This window comes from Lacerta agilis, chromosome 9, assembly GCF_009819535.1.
Source record: "Lacerta agilis isolate rLacAgi1 chromosome 9, rLacAgi1.pri, whole genome shotgun sequence".
NCBI classification, from domain to species: domain Eukaryota; kingdom Metazoa; phylum Chordata; class Lepidosauria; order Squamata; family Lacertidae; genus Lacerta; species Lacerta agilis.
The window spans coordinates 20715289-20734185 of NC_046320.1; the positions used below are offsets into that span (position 1 = coordinate 20715289).

The 18897-nt window shown below is 43.0% G+C and overlaps 1 protein-coding gene across 1 annotated transcript in view; it reads left to right on the top strand.

The window, feature by feature from the left end:
- LOC117053516 (rho GTPase-activating protein 7-like) overlaps positions 1–15409 on the top strand; it is a 240487-nt gene extending 225078 nt beyond the window's left edge. Inside the window, 12 exon segments of the mRNA XM_033161343.1 lie at positions 1076–2493; positions 3852–4028; positions 6442–6601; positions 7146–7344; positions 11236–11328; positions 11331–11448; positions 11942–12056; positions 12235–12344; positions 12346–12451; positions 13431–13648; positions 14179–14352; positions 15073–15409. Coding sequence (XP_033017234.1) covers positions 1076–2493; positions 3852–4028; positions 6442–6601; positions 7146–7344; positions 11236–11328; positions 11331–11448; positions 11942–12056; positions 12235–12344; positions 12346–12451; positions 13431–13648; positions 14179–14352; positions 15073–15193 — 3009 coding nt within the window. The 3' untranslated portion in view covers positions 15194–15409.
- The last annotated feature ends 3488 nt before the right edge of the window (positions 15410–18897 follow it).

Here is an 18897-nt window from a genome sequence, read left to right on the forward strand (position 1 = left end):
TCAGGAGATGAGATTACATATTACCATGAGGCCAGCAACCCTTAGAACAACGCAATTCCAGTCAGTTATCCAAATGAGTAAACAAATGCTAGCTTGAAATTACACTAGCCAGAAAATTTTGTACAGGCAGACCTCGGAGCGATTGCGGGTTCAGTTCAGTCCAGACCACTGCAATAAAGCAAGTCGTACATTTCTTTTGGTTTCCCGGCGCATATAAAAGTAATTTTTACCCTATACTGTAGTCTATTAAGGCAGCTCCCTGCCCCCTGCCCCCAACTGCAGGGGAGGGAGGGGGAAACCCCAGCTCCAGGCCTAGCCAGCTCAACTCCCCATGGCCAGAAGCTGGGGGGGGGGTGGAGGGGGGGAACTTCCTTTCACTGGAAATGACTGGCATGTTTGCTCCCGCATCCTCGTGAGGAGCACTTTTTCAAAGCGCAATACAACGAGGTATGGTTGTAGTGTGAGGGAGGTTCTGCCGTGTCTTCTTTTGCTGTAAAGGCAGCAACCATTTTGTGTGTGTTCAATAGACACGCAACCGCTGATATATGGGTCCTTTTGGACCTGGAAGAAAGCAGAAGGGGGCATGGGTTGCCTGCAGACATAATAATAAAGGTATACCTATCTGTTGCAAGTGCGTCCTTTTGTTCCACTCCCCACAGAAGCTTTAATTCGTTAGTTGTTTTTTCTACCAAAGCTGACCGCCATACTTTCTTATATCTTGTGGCAATTGATGCTTTCTTTAAAAAAAAATAAAAACCGTTGATAGGACTCCATTGTGCACAGTTACATGTAACATGCAGCCAACATCTGAGTTGGGATATGAACCCTAGTCTCCCAGACAGAGTCTGATACAGCATGCACAACCCTACACTGGCTTTTCTCTTCTAATGAACTTCTTGGATTATCACACTGACATGAAACCAGCATCCACCGGCTTACTAAAAAGAGAAGAAAATACCAAAGTGTTCACATCAGTAGGTCATTGTTAGTTGGGATAACATTGATTTGAAATGAACTGTATTGCCATTGTTGTTGTTTTTTTGTAATCATTAGGGATGTCCTGTTTCATTTGCAGAGCGAGGATTCGGATGAAGATGAGCCTTGTGCGATAAGTGGCAAGTGGACCTTCCAGAGGGACAGCAAGAGGTGGTCCAGGCTTGAGGAATTTGACGTCTTCCCCCCGAAGCAGGATGTGAATCCTTCATGCCCAGAAGCGGCTCATCTCAGCAGTGCAGCTAGTCATGGAGGCCTGCTAACTGACCACACCGAATGTCAGGAGGTAGTTTCCGTCCACAGCATCAGCAGCCACCCAGATGCCTCTCAGAGCGAAACGCCCACCACCAGAACCAACTCTGTCATCAGTGTTGGCTCCTCAGCCAACCTCGTGGCAAACGAGGACTCCTTCAGCAGCTTGCCCTCTCCTAAAGAGCTGTCAAACTTCAATTTCAACGTGAAAACTAACGAGAAGAATGCCAAGTCCAAAACAAGAAGCCTCTTGAAGAGGATGGAGAGCTTTAAAATAAAAAGCTCCCATCATGGTAAGAGCAAAGCTCCTTCAAAGCTTGGTCTTATCATCAGCGGGCCTGTCTTGCAAGAAGGCATTGATGAAGAGAAACTGAAGCAGCTGAACTGCGTGGAGATCTCCACCCTCAATGGCAACCACATCAACATCCCTATGGTACGTAAAAGAAGCGTCTCCAATTCCACCCAGACCAGCAGCAGTAGCAGCCAGTCGGAAACAAGCAGTGCCGTCAGCACCCCAAGCCCCATCACAAGGACGCGCAGCCTCAGCGCCTACAATAAAAGAGTAGGAATGTACCTCGAAGGCTTTGACCCTTTCAACCAATCAACGTTCAACGATGTCATGGAGCAGAACTTCAAAAACAGGGAGGGCTTTGCTGAAGACACAGTCTTCTTCATTCCAGAAGACCACAAGCCTGGGACTTTCCCCAAAGCCCTCTCCAATGGTAACTTTGCTCCCTCGGAGAACAGCACTTCGGTCAACTGGAGAACGGGGAGCTTCCACGGCCACAGCCACCTCGCCCTCAGGAGGGAGAACAGTTCTGACAGCTCCAAAGACCTGAGCCTTGGGAAGAGGCGCAATTCTTCCAGCTCCATGTGCAGCCGCCTCAGCATTTACGACAACGTGCCAGGATCTATCCTGTATTCCAGCACGGGGGACCTGGCTGGCCTTGAGAACGAAGACCTCTTTCCTGAGCTCGATGACATCCTGTATCATGTCAAAGGCATGCAGAAAATTGTGAACCAGTGGTCCGAGAAGTTTTCAGACGAAGGAGACTCTGATTCAGCCCTAGATTCAGTGTCTCCATGCCCTTCGTCTCCCAAGCAGATCCTCCTCGATGTGGACAATGATAGGACAATACCCAGTGACCTTGACAGTACAGGGAATTCCTTGATTGATACGGAAGAATCAACAGGGATCCAGGAAAGAAGAGACTCTGGGGTGGGAGCATCATTAACACGTTCTAACAGGTCAGTAAACATAGACTTTCACTTTACAGTGGTACCTTGGTTCTTGAACTTAATGCATTCGACTCCCGAAACCATTCGAAAACAAGATGTGGCTTCCAATTAGCTGCAGGAGCTTCCTGCACTCAAGCAGAAGCCGTGTAGGATGTTTGGCTTCCAAAAAACGTTTGCAAACCGGAACACTTACTTCCAAGTTTGCAGCATTCAGGAGCCGTTTTGTTCTAGAGCCATGCCATTTGAGTACCAAGGTACCACTGTATATATATTGGTGTATATGCATGCTTGTGTGGCTATAGTTACATATGTATATTTGTTTTGAATACAGTGTACATAGGAAGTGTGATATCTTTTCGACAGCATGTTGGCTTTTATATTTGAGGATGGGATATAAAGAGGAATCTTAATTTTATTATGTGTTTATTTGGCCTGTTAGTCACATACTAAAAGAAGTATTCAACCAATGTACAAAAAAAGGCTAAAGAGCCCAAAGGGTGTAGCATATAACCAAAACAAGACGTTTCAGTAGAACCCTAACCCTAACCCTTAAAACCCATTTGCATAAAAACTCCTCATGGCGCTTTCCAGTTATAAATCACAAACTGCAATTTTCACAAAATGGCATGCACAAAAGTACTGCAAATAAAACCAACGACCAAAAAGCATGGCAGAAAGGCACCAGCAAGATACAAAATAATCGGCAGGAGCAAAACTTGTTTCCCAAAGGACTGACAGAATAAAAAACCCCTTTTACGACATTCCTTTTTTAAAAAAAATGCAGTTCTATTATAATCATGTTCTATGTTGAAGATTCACTTTTACTCTTAAGCACTGTATACTGGTATACAAAGAGTGACTACAGAATCCTAAATACATGTGGTAGTGACTGGAAAATTCTACAGAGCTCTGTGTCTAGAAACACGTTATCTGGACTGGCTTATGGCAAAACAAAACAAAACACCCAGTTAGCCCAACTGAGGAGTTATAGAAAGTCGGAACAAGCATTTTTCCTCTTCTGCATCATGGCTTCCTTGAATGAATCCTAGGAACTGCAGTTATTTTAAGGGTTCTAAGAATTGTTAGAAGACCTGTATTTTTCACAAAGAGTTACAATTTCCAGAGTGGTTTAACAATCAGTCCCTCTTCCCAGGAAACTCTGGAAATTAAAGCTCTCTGAGGGGAATAGGGGCATCAGACTCTGGCAAATTTAGCCTTGCAATATTTTACACACACTGTTCAAGGAGTACTTAAGTTCCAAATGTCATCAACATCTGAGATCTTGCAATGGTACAGCAGGTGCTTGGCTTTCCTCTTAACTCTGACTTCTAACCATTAAATGTCTCTCTTTCTCCCATCTCCTGAAGGCACAGAATGAGGTGGCACAGCTTTCAGAGCTCTCATCGACCCAGCTTAAGCTCAGCACTGCTTCAGATTGACTGCCAGTCTGTGGCACAGATGAACCTTCTGCAGAAATATTCCCTCTTGAAGTTAACTGCCCTCTTGGAGAAATATACACCTTCCAATAAACATGGCTTCAGCTGGTAAGGAGCTGCAAACATCTCTGGGAGGCTAGTCAGAACCTACAAACAGTAAAACAGAAAGTGTTCGTTCCTTTCTGCCAAAAACCAGTTGATATTTTTTTTCTTTTTTTAGGTGTGCACTGCCTTTGAAAGTTGCTTAGACTTGGGGTTTTGGCATGGGTGAATGTGTGATAGGTAAAATTGAGAACACCCTCTTAAGTTTATCTTTAAACATTGAGTTGGACCATATTCATGTCCAGTTACCCTTTGCCAGATAAATGCTTTTGAAAAACCCTGCATCTGTTGCTGGTTTTGTAGGATTCTGAAGCAGTCAAAAGTACAATATAAGTTCTGTGGGGTGGTATTTCGCTTTTTTGTTTTGTTTTGTTCCCAATTCTACTATTCTACCATCTGGTCTTTTTCTTCCTTCCTTTCCCTGGGAGTCACAGAGAGTATTTAAACTCCAGCATCAAAGCTCCTCCTGTTCAAAGACTGTTATTATGGGAGCCGTGCTAAATACAGAAGTTGTTTGTTCTGAAAGACAGAAATAAGTATTGACCAGTTTATCCTTGCATGCTTTGGATTCTCTGCAGATGTCGTAATGTGTGTTTCTTTTTTGCATTCCGCTGCTGTGTGTTGTGACAAAATGCAAACTATGCGAGCGCTCGTGTCAATAGCGCCGTATGTTAAAACCCTGTGGAAATACAAACGAGGTGGGGTATTTGCACGGGGAGGATTAGTCATTCATAAACCTAAAATGCTGTTTACGTAGCTATAGTGTGAATTTAGAATTTTATGGGTTTTGCCTGCTATGCTAGTATTTGCTCTGCGCGCCAACTTGCTTCCTAGCTGATCTCAATTTAAAACTCAGAACGGTTTTATTAAGTGAAATAGCAGGTCTCTGGAATTCTTGCGGGTAGATTTTTCCTGCTCGTCAAAACCAAATGGAAAGGCCTTTTTACCAAAGTGGGTGGGTGAAGTGATAGAGAAGGAAGGTGCCGGGGTGGGGTGGGGGGAGAAACAGGCCTGAAAGGTCATTTGTTGAACTGAAACTTGTTGCTGGCAAACGCCAGCTTATTACATCAGTTTCCTGCTGCGACACAGGCTGGTGGGTGGTGGGACGGGTTTGAGGGCTTTCTAAAGCGAGTGGTTAACATACAAAAAGCTCATTGTTCACATGTCTATCTTTCCCTAGAGCCCTAAAGAAGTCAGATTATAAAGGGTCATTGACTGCTAGATTTGCGTTTGACTCTTACAGGGTCTGACATGGCCACCCTCATTCTGCCTGGTACCTTTTAGGCACGGCAGATTCTGGTACACAAGGTTAACTAATTAACTGAAAAGATCCATCTGCTAATGGAAGGATTCGTCTGTTTCGTTGATACTATCAGATTTATTCTGTAGCTGCACGGTTAAGCATTTTTGATGCAGCCAACTTAAATAATTTGACATGGCCATATTCCCAAGGAGTCGCCACCTAGTTGACATAAATCAAATGGTTTGTAGCAAGAGATGAAAAGATAAGAGCTCCCACCTGCACAGAAGTCTTGTTGCTAATGCTGATCTTGCGAACATTTTGTAATATCCTTTATTCCGCCAATCTGATGGAAGTTGATTTCCCAAATAAGGGAGGAGATTATATTAACTGGGATGCAAAGACATTGTCTCTGTTGACTTTGGAATGTTGGCTACAACCTCTTTCCCAACTTGACTCATGAGTCAACTGGGGGGTAAAAATATAGGAGCGACCTAGGATTGGAAGGTTAATCTCCTAAAAGCATTAAATTAGTGGAGATGCAAGATAAGGGCACATTTGTTTGTTTGTTTGTGGTGACTCTTCCAATACGTTACAGTAAAAGAGAATGAAAAGCCATTCAGGTTGTTATTCTAAGTGAAATATAACTTTTGTTTTGTTATATCTCACTATCTTCAGCATTTGGGATGGGGCGGTATTTCTGATCATTACATAGGTGGAAGACATCCAAGAATCCTACATACACAGTCTTGAGCTCCATGCTGGAGGAAACGCAGTATATAAAAATGCAAAAATAAGAGTAATAAAATGCATGTTTATTTAAGTTTTAATTTAATTAGATAAAAAGCAGGTGTCTAAATCAACTATCGTCTTTGTTCGCATGTCTGTCATTGGTAGCACCTGTAAAACCCTTTAAAATCTGTTATGGTTCTTCTTCTTACCTTGTGTGTCTTTCCCCCCCTCCACCCCTTCAACATAATGGAATGTGAATTCAGTGCCACAATCAAGACTTCTATATTGATATTCTCAGTGAGTCAAGTTGATGTTTTCTGGTGTGCTACTTATTTGACAGCCCGCAGATAGAAACAGAAATGTGAGATGTTTTGGAAAGAGACAGTATCACACACATGCACACTTGGAAGGTTTGTTAATCTTGACCGTATTCCTTCTCTTCTGCAGGGCTGTGCCAAAGTTTATGAAAAGGATAAAAGTCCCAGATTATAAAGACCGAAATGTGTTTGGCGTTCCCCTCACCGTTAATGTCCAGCGTACAGGACAGCCTCTTCCTCAGAGCATCCAGCAAGCCATGCGATACCTTCGCAACCACTGCCTGGATCAGGTTAGAGTCCTGAGTTTTTAGCCTGCCTCGTGATCCCTGAACTTTATTTTCACAGCTGTTCACAGGTCCTTTTGTTTTCTTGTTTAAGTGAGTCAAACAGATAGGTTTGAACTATGAGCTTCAAACTCAAAAACAATTTCTGCCATTCTCCTGCATCCTATATCAGTGTATCTGACAATAAGAGCTATGTTGTATTACTTCAGATTCTGGGGGTTGTGGCAGCGGCATATTTGGATGTTCCTCCACATGTGGATCAACTGCTTACTTTGGAAAGGTTTTGGTGTCCAAGAAAAGCTTGTGTGGTACCTTCTTCCCTGATTGTTTGACATCCCAAACAATCAAACACGTGCTCTGCTACTTCAGTTCGGCAGAATATGGGAAAGTCTGCATTTCCTGCTATTTCCTCACAAAACCAAACGCTGATTTTGAAATACATCTAGAATTCTGGTTTCAGAATCTTCATGCATTATTAACTGCAAGCACAATATGCCCTCAAAGAAATGTCCCTGTTCTGTGTAAGGGGTACCTCTTTTTTGTTACATAGGTTGGGCTTTTTCGAAAATCTGGAGTGAAGTCAAGAATCCAGGCGTTGCGACAGATGAATGAGAGCTCAACAGGCAAAGTAAATTATGAAGGGCAGTCTGCCTATGATGTGGCTGACATGCTGAAGCAATATTTCCGCGATCTGCCAGAGCCACTCATAACCAACAAACTTTCTGAGACTTTCCTACAGATCTACCAATGTAAGTCCTGGGTTGTTCGTAGTTTCATTTGTAGCCATTCTCAAGTAGCCACCTCTCCTTGCAATGCAGAGTATGTCCCTTTTGGGACTGAAAAACAATGTTGCTTCATATAAGTAATTAAAAATATTTACGAAAGGTCTGACCAGGTTCTTAGGCAGTGCAGTAGAACAAGGCATGTGCACACCACAATAATAACACCAAAAAAGGCTGCAAGGAGAAATATAAGTGTAGGCTAGCTAATTCTGAGTCAATTGTTGTGTTCATAAGCATCAACAAGCATCTTATGGTTACTATTATTGCCATATTTACTGCTTAATAGTGACTGGCTCTCTATAGATAAAGGGTTTAGGCTTTGTGGCACCAGATCATCTCCCAGCTACTGAATCCCCCCATAGTTTGTATACCAAGATACTCAGGGATTCTGTGTCATCTCTACAGAAATTAAAAAAAAATCTTTCAGACGATGCCTTTCATTATCCTATGGTAATTCTAGGAACAGCAGCATCCCATGGAAATGATGGAGACAAGTCAATTTGTCACTCTGCTGAATAACAAAAAAACCTCTGGTGTTCTTGTGTGGCCTCCATCCACTGACAGAAGGAACCCATCAGTCGGACAGACAGTGAGAGGGAGATAATTTTGAGTGATTTTTTTCTGCCCTGCATCCCTTTCTCTCCCCCCCCCATCTGCTCCAAAGGATCCCCAATCCTCCTTAGTAGATTTAGGGTGGCTTTCAGGGGCCTGAAGTGCTGTGAGGGAATTGTTGATTCCTTACATTGGCTGAGGCCATCCTTTTAGTTTCTGGCATCTGTTGTACAGTTTCCTCTGAGCTGAAGTGTTGACGCATGTGAGAGGGCTTTTCAAACTATGTAACAGTTGCAATCAAACAAAACTTTAATCACAGATTAAAATCCCATGCCTCTGCCTGGTCGATCAGTAGATCTGACACCAAGCAAAGGTTTGCAGAGCTGAGAATCCTGCCAATGTCTATGTAGAGACCATGTAGATTTGTGTCCATATGCAGGATGATTCCCCCCCACACACACACACAACCTGGTTTACATCTATAGGGCATAGTTTATCTTTCAGATTGAAAGTAGTATAACCCCCTCTTCTAAATCTAATAATATTTTCCCTGCTGTGAAATGTTTTTTTTTTCTGGGTGCTTGGTAAAGCAGAAGGGCAACTTTTAAAATAATGATAATAATTACCTGTTTAAAATCTTAAGAACTGCAGATAACAGAAGCAGGCCGTGTTCAGTTTACATTGCATTACCCTCTCTCTCTCTCTTTTTAATTAAGTCTTTATTATTATAAAAATTACATACAACACTAAAAGACAGTTAACAAACATGATCAACTTAGAACAAAACAAAATGTAACAAAAAGAAAAAAAATCTACGTATTATACATAATTTCAAAAAAAATTCACATCTTCACAAAAAATTAAAAATGACTTCCAGTTAATATCGCTGTAATTACCATAACTCTTTTTCCTATATTATCGCACATTTATTCAATTTTATCTTTATTCTTTTTATCTCTTACTTTACTCTATCTTGGTTTTTCATCAGGTTCAGTCTAGTTCTGCCATAAGGAAACTACCTGCTCCATTATTCACCAAATACTCCTTAAAGATTTTCCATTCTTATGGACCTTTTTGTTCATTTGTCCTCTTAACTCTTCCAGTACTCTTCGCTAATTGTAAATATTCCACCTTAATATCTCCCAATCCAAATTTTGGGTAACTCTTTGTTTTAGGTAACACTTTGTCAATCCCTCCCATGTCATTGAGAGGGTAATGCAAAAAAAGAAAAGAAAAGAGTTACATTGCATTACCCTCTCAATGACATGGGAGGGATTGAGGATGTAATAGAAGTCAGTCCACTAGTTACCACTTTCCTGGAAAGATAGTGTGTCTCTATGGTCAGTGGAGATGCAACCTGCTAGTCTCTCAGTTTTCATCCCTTAGTATCCACATGCAGTTAGCGAACATGCACTTTGGTCTGTTTTTTAAGTATGTAGTATCAATGTGCACATTATGAGAAATTCACATGCCCCATGATGTGAGGAGCAGGCAGAAGTGGCTATTCCTCATTTGTTTGGAAAACAAACCATAGTGCTATGATCAGACCAGATGTATCTTGTATCATGTGTGTTTGCCCACAGCAGTCTTGCCCAGCCATGCCTCTTGTCCATCATCCCAGCCAGCCTGGCCAGTAGTACGGATGGTGGACATTGTAGTCCCAACACAATGTCCAGGTTTGGATAAGGCAGGTCTAGCGTTCCTCCTGCTTTCTCAGCTTGCGCACTCTTTCTAAGCCTCCTCTGCTTCTTCTGCTGCACCCCAGTCTGGTGCCAACCATCTAGGCAGTGGGTGACCTCCATGCTATGTATCCAACATTTGTGGATTGGGGCACTATCCCGCATTGGTGGGGAGGGGAATAAAATATGACATCTCCAACCCGTCTGAAAACACACAAGAACAGGAAAGCATAACCTCGTGACATCAGCTTGGGCTGATATGGGTCAGGTGGTAGGTGCCTTCATAAATCCAATGAGAATTCTCTACTACCGGACTCACCTTCAACATCTGAGGCTCTTCTTCGTGTGCCTTCTCCACATAAGGTCCTGAGAGTGGCAACACGAGAGCAGGCCTTTTCTGCAGTGGCCCCTCTTTTGTGGAATGCTTCCCCAGGGAGGTTCGTCTGGCATTCCTTATATATCTTTAGGTGCCAGGGGAAAATGTTCCTCTTCAACCAGGCCCTTGGCTGATTAATATTCTACAGCCTTTTAAATGTGTGGGAGGGTGGGGTTATTGTTTTGTTGTTTCTGTTTTAGCTATCTATTTTTGCTATTATCTCATGTTTTTATCTTGTGAACTGCCCTGAGATCTTTTGGTGAAGGTATCTAAATCGAATAAATCAAATAAATGCTAGCGAATATTGGCCCACCCTTTTGTGTCTTGGCTGATGATGGGAGGAAACAGTACTTGCCTCCAGATCTCATCCTTCCTGGATTTTTGTGTTCCTTTCTTCCATGTACACAACTCCCCCAAGAGGAGCACACTCCCACAATTCGAGACCACTTACATGAGTCCCTTGAGTGGCTTTTTGGATATTTTTCAACCCCTGGTGCATCAAAACAAATCAAGATTTTGTCAGTCGTCATCCCTCCGCCACCACCAGCCGGGTTTTTTGGGTTTTTTTTAAAGGACATTTGCTATTGGAAGTATTTGTTGTGCTCTGTAGCCATGGATCCGTGCGATAGTATGTGGCAGTACATTAGGGATGACTCCCCACCCAGTCTTCACAGACTACATCATTGTTCGATGAAGCAATCCTCTCTGCTTATTGAAGTACCGTCTGGATATTTTGTGGTGCCAAAGTTGGGAACCGTTTTTTAAGGGCTATTTATTTTAATTGCCTCCCCAGTTGAGGAGTGTGTTTCACTGGCGTGTATGAATTTTTGCTGGAGTCCAGGTTGGCTGAGCTCAGTGTTTGCATTTTCGTCGCCACCCATGTTAATAAACCAAAGCAGCGGGCCCCCTCCCTCCCATCTAATTTAACAGCCCTTTTAGCGAGTCTGCAGAAGTGTGTGGCTCTCGAAATGAAATTCTAAATTTAACTCTGGAATATGCACAGCTTTGTTTTACTGTTGAGTCTCTTGCTAGGCAGGAAATACCTGAGGGCAGTTAAGCTGTTGACTAAAAAGGGGGGGAGGGGGAGGGAAATCTACTCGTTTGTGCCATGAATGGTATGCAGCGCTCTGAAGGAAATCGCTTCAGACTCGAGTCAGAAATATTTGAAGCTAAGAGTTTGCTTTGGGACGCATTCGTGCTATATGTGTGGAAAATCAATGACTTGACGAGAGGGTTGCTAATCTTGTGCAGATGTGCCAAAGGACCAGCATCTCCAGGCGATCAAGGCAGCCATTATGCTTCTACCAGATGAGAACAGAGAAGTCCTACAGATCCTCCTATACTTTTGAGTGACGTCACAGCCGCTGTGAAGGAAAACCAGATGACGCCGACAAACCTGGCTGTGTGCTTAGCGCCTTCCCTTTTCCACTTGAACACCCTCAAGAGGGAAAATTCTTCCCCAAGGCAAGTCTCCAGGTAGCTCAGTCCTCTGTTTCTTCCTGGTGGTTTGTCGGGCACAAATAAGCCTTTCCTTAAGATGCTTTGAACTCTTTCCCCCCCCCTAAAAAAAAAAAAAACCAAAACCAGTCTACCTTTGGACTAGTGCAAATTCTTCCCACTGAACAGTGGAAACAGGTTGAGGGGACTTTTAAGGGAAAGGTGCTAGTGATTATACCAGTGATGATCACGCACAGTCATTTTTTAAATTCTGCATCCCACATGATAATGAACATGTGTGCTAAATTCATCTGGCCATTACATTACGAATGAGCAAGATGGTTGAAAATGAAGATCACGTTTAGACCTAGAGCGCAAGATTTATTATCAGCGTGTGGTCGCTAGCTTTTTTTCATGTCATGTTACTTCATTCACACAGGAAAGCACACCTTGGCGCTCCCTATATAGTCCTGACAACTTTTCTTTCATCACAACTAATTAATGGTGATTGCGTTAACAGGGTGATGCAGAGGAAACAGAGTCTGGGAAAACCCGATCAGAAAGATTTAAATGAGAATTTGGCTGCAACGCAAGGTCTGGGCCACATGATTGCAGAGTGTAAGAAGCTGTTTCAGGTGATATTCCACTATACATTCTTCCTTGGGTCTTTTAGTATCATGCAATATGCTAAATTGCATTGTCTAGTTATGACCTGATAGTGCCCTGTTTGGCAACCAGTCTTATAGTGAGTCATCGTGTCTGTAGTTTTGCGCCTCCCAACCATTTTATCCTTTCATGTTCCCATACCCTCAGATCCCTGAAGAAATGAGTAGATGTCGGAATTCCTATACGGAGCAAGATCTTCGGCCTCTGAGCTTGGAGGAACTAGGCAGAACTAATAACTCTGAGCCTGCCGACTACCGTTTTACATCCAGACTGTATGGATGATTTGCTTAAGGAGATTAAGGATAAATTTAAAGGCTGGGTCAACTGTTCCACCTCGGAGCAAGCAGAGCTTGCCTACAAGAAGGTATATTAGCACAACTCCAGGACTGTTGATAAATCTTGATGCATTTCACCTAAGAAGGTGAAATTGCAGAGAGAGAGTACATTTGAAAAGTGGGGAAATAATGACTGCCTTAAACTTGGCAAACTTCAAATAATATTCCCACTCACTAGGGCTTCTCCCAAAAGTGAGAAAGATGGAACAAACTGATATGATCTGAAATCATTTTGCAGAGCTGATGGCCAGCAAAATGTTAAGCTTGAGCCAATGATGAAATCATCCAGTGTTATTAAAATTTCAGAGGAGGTCAAACCAATGTAGCATTTTATGGGCGAAAATGATATGTGGACTGAGGGGCAGTATAGAATTTAAGGCCTTTGCCAAGCAGAAAATTCAGGTCTGGTTTATACATGAAGTCAGAAGCCTCCACTTGACTGCAGCAGAGATATTCCAGCTCTCCTCCAGAACTGCCACCATGGTCTACTCGCTTGCCCTCTAGCGACAGACCTACTGGCAGGATCAGTAAAGACAAGGGAACTTCAGCCAAAGGAAGATAGCTGCTGCAATCATGGAAGGGCTTCTGACCACACCATTTCTTATGTGGTCCATGAGTTGCACTTAGGATCTGTTCACCCCCTGCAGTCTTTTAACATTGCAGTCCTAAGCATGTCTATCAGAAGTAAGTCTTTTCATACACAGTGGGGCTTATTTCCAGCTAATTGGAGTTAGAATTTCAGCCTCAAGAGACTCAAGTCAGTGGGTCACTTCAGAATAAGTGCTTTGAGGACAAATTCCCACAGATACTATCCACCAGTCATAACTTAAGACATTTGCACAGTAACTACTATATATTAAAAAAGAGGCTTGATCCCTTTCTTGGTTTTCAGCTGGGCTCAATTTTGAAGTTACACTTTCAAAATTAATCAGGCTTAAAGGGCTAGCTTGTCGAGCATCGTTGACTGTGTAAGCATATATAGCTACTTATGGTGACAATGCTTTCCAGGTTTCTGAGGGTCCACCTCTCCGGTTATGGAAATCCACGGTTGAAATCCCTGCAGTTCCTGAAGAGATCTTGAACCGCTTACTTAAAGAACAGCATCTTTGGGATGAAGATCTTCTGGATGCTAAAGTGATTGAGACTTTGGACAGCCAGACTGATGTATACCAGTATGTACAGAACAACCTGGCACCCCACCCAGCCAGAGACTATGTCGTCCTAAGGTAAACTTGCAGGTTTCACCCCTGACAGATTTATGAAGGACAGAGCCTGCAGAACCCTTTTATAAACACAGCTAGCTAAAATGTAAATATATGATTCAGCTACTGTTTTTGTTTATTTTTAAATACCTCCACTACCTGAAATGTATGAAGCCTACATTTAAGCAAGCTCTTCATTTTAAAAGAAAAAGAAAGAAATAGGTCAGTCCGCCGCATTAAAATTAATGTTGCTGGCTGATTCATACAAACTTGTTTTCTAAGGGTAGATTTATATGTACTAGTAGCAAGAATGTTACAGCCTACTTTTTTTTTTTTACTGCCATGGATTTTTAATTTAAATTATTTGGAGATGTTCAGAATTTTAAGCTTTGACAGCTTGCATTTCTGAATGTTTATTTGTTTTTAACGTCCTCTTGGATTTACTTGTTCTGTAAGTTACGTTGTAAAGGCTATCGGCGGCAAACAATAAAACCTGGCTGGCTGGCTAGCATCTACGCAGTCTTTTGTTATAAAGCTGTTCTTGCTCCTAACAGGACTTGGAGGACGAATTTATCTAAAGGCGCTTGTGCACTTTTAAGCTCCTCGGTGGACCATGACCGTGCTGCAGTCCTTGGCGTTAGAGTGAATGTGCTCTTGTCCAGGTATCTCATTGAACCTTCCGGATCAGGAAAATCCAAACTCACGTACATGTGCAGAACTGATTTAAGGTAAGCCTTTTTTCTTCACCTTTTCCTCTTCCGTTGTTTTAACCTCCAAACCCTGTTAGAAGAATTAACTGCCGTATGGCCCAGAATCAGCTGTGTTGTCCTTCCCTTCCTCATTTGTATAGTGCAGAAGAGATGATTGGTTTTAATTGATTAATTTAAATGGGCAACTTCACAAACGATTCATGCAAGAATCCTTGCAGTCCCCTCGCAGAGATGTGCAACATGTTCAAAAGCAACTCCTCTTGAAAGTCTGGTCCCTCCATCACAAATTCCACCACCACCCCCGCTTGTGCTTCCGTTGCACTTCCATTTATTTTGTTTACAGTTGGTGTGCATATTTATGTGAATGCGTACCCTGCTCATAGTTGCACTGTAGCATGCGATGTGGAATCTCAAATCATTAACAGAACAAGAATGTGGTTGTCTAAGGTCCATTGCTAGCTTAATGGTAAGACACCTTCGTTGCATGCAGAAGGTTCCAGGTGGGCATCTCCAGGGAAGGCAGGGAACGCCCCCCAGTCTGAAATCCTGGAGAGCTGCTGCCCAATCACTGTAGACATTATGCAGTTAGATGGACCAATGGCAGCTTCCAAAGTTCCCTATCCCTGCTCCCCAGCAACTGCATTACTTGTTCCAGGGATTCCTGTTCCATCTCTTGTTTCTTCCAAGTTATGTCAGCTATGACCAGCTTCAAGCATGCATTTTCTTTCTTGGAAACAGGGGCCACAAACCCGACTGGTACACAAAGGCTTTTGGACACTTGTGTGCAGCCGAAGTCATTAAGATCAGAGACTCTTTCAGTAATCAGAACCTGGAGACGAAAGAAGCAAAGTCCAGGTGACGACTGAAGCAGACCATCGTGGCCACAATGTGAATAGATACTTCCAGGAACTGTTGATTGTTACAGAACGGGCCACAGGGTGGCCTAATAAGTCTTGCCATGAAGAAAGTGTGTCTGGAATGGGCCCGGGATTCTCACTTCCAACGTCTGTGGCAAACAGTACATTTTCAAAGCTGCTTCCTATCGGTATTAGGCCTATACTGTAGGCCTTGACTGGAATATTGGATGGTGCAACCTTTTTTAAAAAATAATACTATACTATGTTGCTTAGACAGTGTGAATTGCTTCTGAGAAGCAAAACCCTTAAGACTTTAAATATATATTTCTGGATTGTAGTGGAAATGATTCTTTCCTATATAATGTTAGGTTTATTGTATGTATCTGTGTGCCATTTGTTGAGGGACTGTTGCATCCACTGGATTTGTTGGCACTCATCCATGGGGTCTCGCTAAAGCAAGTGAAGGAAGGTTTGCACAGAGGCAGAGGTGTGAATGACTGTGTAATTGTTGAGCGGAGTTGTAGAAAACAAAGAATAGGGAATTGGAAGTGTCTGGGACACTCAAGAGCATTTGGGAAGATTTTAATCTGTGAGGGGGAGGTAGGCCTAGGAGCTTTTTGTCTGTCCAACAGACCATCGCAAGCTAGTGTTTGCTCATGTGAACTGTTAGTACTTGTGTATATCAGAAAAGGAAAATAGAGGAACTGCCCCAAACATGGCAAGGAAAGCTGAAGCTCAACACTTGCAAATGAAGATAAGCTGAAGCAAATAAAATGAATGCCTGATGCATTTCAACTTGTGTCTTTTGCATGGATTCCATCATGCAAGGACTTCTGTTTGCACGACAGAACTTTGCCTTCCTCTTTTCTCCCTGCACATCCCCCCCAAATCTGCTCCAGAGAGTTGGGGGAAACCCCAGAACAAATTTGGAGGGTTCGTGGGGTGGGGGAGCTCCATCGCACTAGCAGAAATCCTTCATGAATGGAACAACTTTGTTGGTTTCCTATTTTAAAGTTCTCAGAACCTTTTCACCTGCGTTACACCCAGGTAAACCTGAGTCTACAAAGAGTGTGTGTGAAACCTGGAGTTGCGGATGTTGACAGCTTCCTCAAAAGTGCACCTGCAGAAGACCTGTATTTGCCATGATCGTGTTTTATATTGGGGTTCTTCAAGCTTGGGGTCCCAGAGTTGAACTGTAACTCCTATCATTCCCTGCCAGCTAAGCCACCAATCAAGAGAGGAAAGGAGAGGAGAGTTGTAATTCTGGCAACATCTGGGGACCCAAGCTTGAAGAACACTGCTTTCCATTTGCAGGTGCGCTCACTTAGAAGCGTTTTGGGCACGTTTCAAAAAAACAAACAAAATGCGTGTGAAGCTGACATCACCCATATTTCTACTTCTCAGATGGAGAATGTATTGGAGTTAAGGCCCTTGAAAAAGATACACGTTGAAAGGTATTGGTTATCTTTTTACTTTTAAGCGGGAAATTCCTCTCGTTTTTGCTCCACAGCCACCTTCCTGCACAAGCACCTGTTGAAAGTATTGGCCGTGGTCTTTTAGCAATCCTCTCTTTTGAATGAATCTCAATAGGAATGAACGGAAAGCTTGTGGCATGAGCTAAAACTGCTTTCAGTGGCTTGAAAAGTCAGCACTGGAATATGTCATAACTGGAGCATTCTCAAGTTCTAAAGCGATTCATTGTAATAGAATACCATGTTAGAAGTTCTAAAGTCTTCATATATTCCACTCCACTATAACCATATAACCTCATTTTATCCACTTAGTTTGAAGGGAGGGGACCTCCAAAACGTTCAGAGGTTTGGATAAGAAAGGGTACTGTGGCTATCGGATTATGTGGTGTAATGTAAAGGACTGCAGGTTAGGATAAACGGGAGGGTCAGAGTGATGAGGCCTACCATGCTTCAGGTCAACCACCTTTATAAGAAACCTAGACCTATAAACTCTAAACATCCTCTTTGGGGGAAGCAAGATAGCCATAATAAAAGAGTAACATCTAGCAAAGATGTGTATAGAATTGTGCTGTTATTTTGCCTTCCTTAGAAGCTGTAGGTGCAATTGTCTGTTGCTGAGGTCATGTTTGCAGGCTTCTCTTGGGCATCTGGTTGGCCACTGTGAGAACAGGATGCTGGACTAGACAGGCCATTGGCTTGATCCAGGCAGTTTCTTATGTTCAGATACAGTTCATGCATTCTAAGGGGTTGAGTTAAATGACCCTTTGGATCCATTCCAACTCTTCAATTCAAAAATTTTGTGTTTCTGTGAATGTGGAATGTGAAATACAGGTATCCCCCAAAGCAGGGCTTGGACCCTTGCTGGGACTATTGCCTTCTTCCTGCCAAAACCCAACCTAGAGTCCCATGTAGGTCGCGGGTTCGATCCCCATATGGAACAGCTGCCTATTCCTGCATTGTAGGGGGTTGGACGAGATGATTCTCAGGGTCCCTCCAACTCTACAGTTCTATGTGATTCTATGTTGTTCTTTGATGTAGAAATGCAGTATTAGCACAGAGATGTGCTTAACCAATGTATAAGGCGAGACTGGGGGGGGTGTAGATTGGAAAGCGATTTTGTTCAAAGCAAAGACTTTTTGTGCAGTTGTCTATAATATTTCTACACTTGGACTCTGCCCCTGGAATCCAGCCTTTTAGCCCTCCCTGCAAAAGCTAGAACAGGCTGCTCACGCACACACAGGTGAGTCTTACGAAAGATGGAGTGACCTGCTGGACAGTTGGTTCCGTTTTGCTCACCCTCTCAACCTAGAAAAGGCCCTTGTGACCTTGTGGTTGTCTTCTCCCCCCCCCCCCCGGCAGTGATGCAGCTGGAAGCAGCCCATTGTTACCATTGACAGTGTTATATACTGTATTTTTTAAAAAATAATTAAGGGGGTTGTGTGAAGAATTATGGTGCGTTGGTGGATTGTGTCTTGTTCCTAGCAATCGCCTATGTCCACATTATTGGCTCATTTTTATTTCATTGTGTTTTATGTCACTGTGTCTCTCGTTGCTTCTCTCCATTCACGTTCTGTTCTTTGCATGTTGCAGTAGAACACGCATGCAAAGATCAGGTGAGGAACAATGCGAGAGAAAGAGAGAGAGAAGATTTGCAGTGAGGGATGCCCGACAGGGGGGAACTTCTTTGTTTGTTGATCTGCTTGCAGCATTTCAGGGAGAAGGTTCCAGGGACAACAGTCCTTGTGATATCTGTCCAGAAATCATGAAGAACGTAGCAGGGATTTAAGTAATTCTCTTGATGTGGTTTGCGTCTCTGTAACAAACCCAGAGGTTAAATCCTTTGCCCTTGCAAGGAACACTGCCAAGGATCAGATATGGATTGCAACCATTTCAGATGTGACCTGAGGGGAAAAGCTGTTCTACATCAGTAGTCTTCAACTTTTCAGACCCAGATCTAGCCTTTAACCCAAACATGCATGTGGAGACCCACTGCTCTATCTTTTTTTAGCATATATTTGGATGGTGTTAGTGCTACTACTGCGACCCACTATAGACCAGGCCGCGACCAAGTAAAGGATCCAAACCAACCAGTTGAAGACAACTGTTCTAGATCATACCTTTAACCCTTATCCTAGGGGGGGGGGGACCCAAAAAGTTTATTAGGCAGCAAATCCAGTTCGCTAGTTGAGAGATTACTGCCATGTATGTGTGCTAAGGATTGCACCAGTAGCATA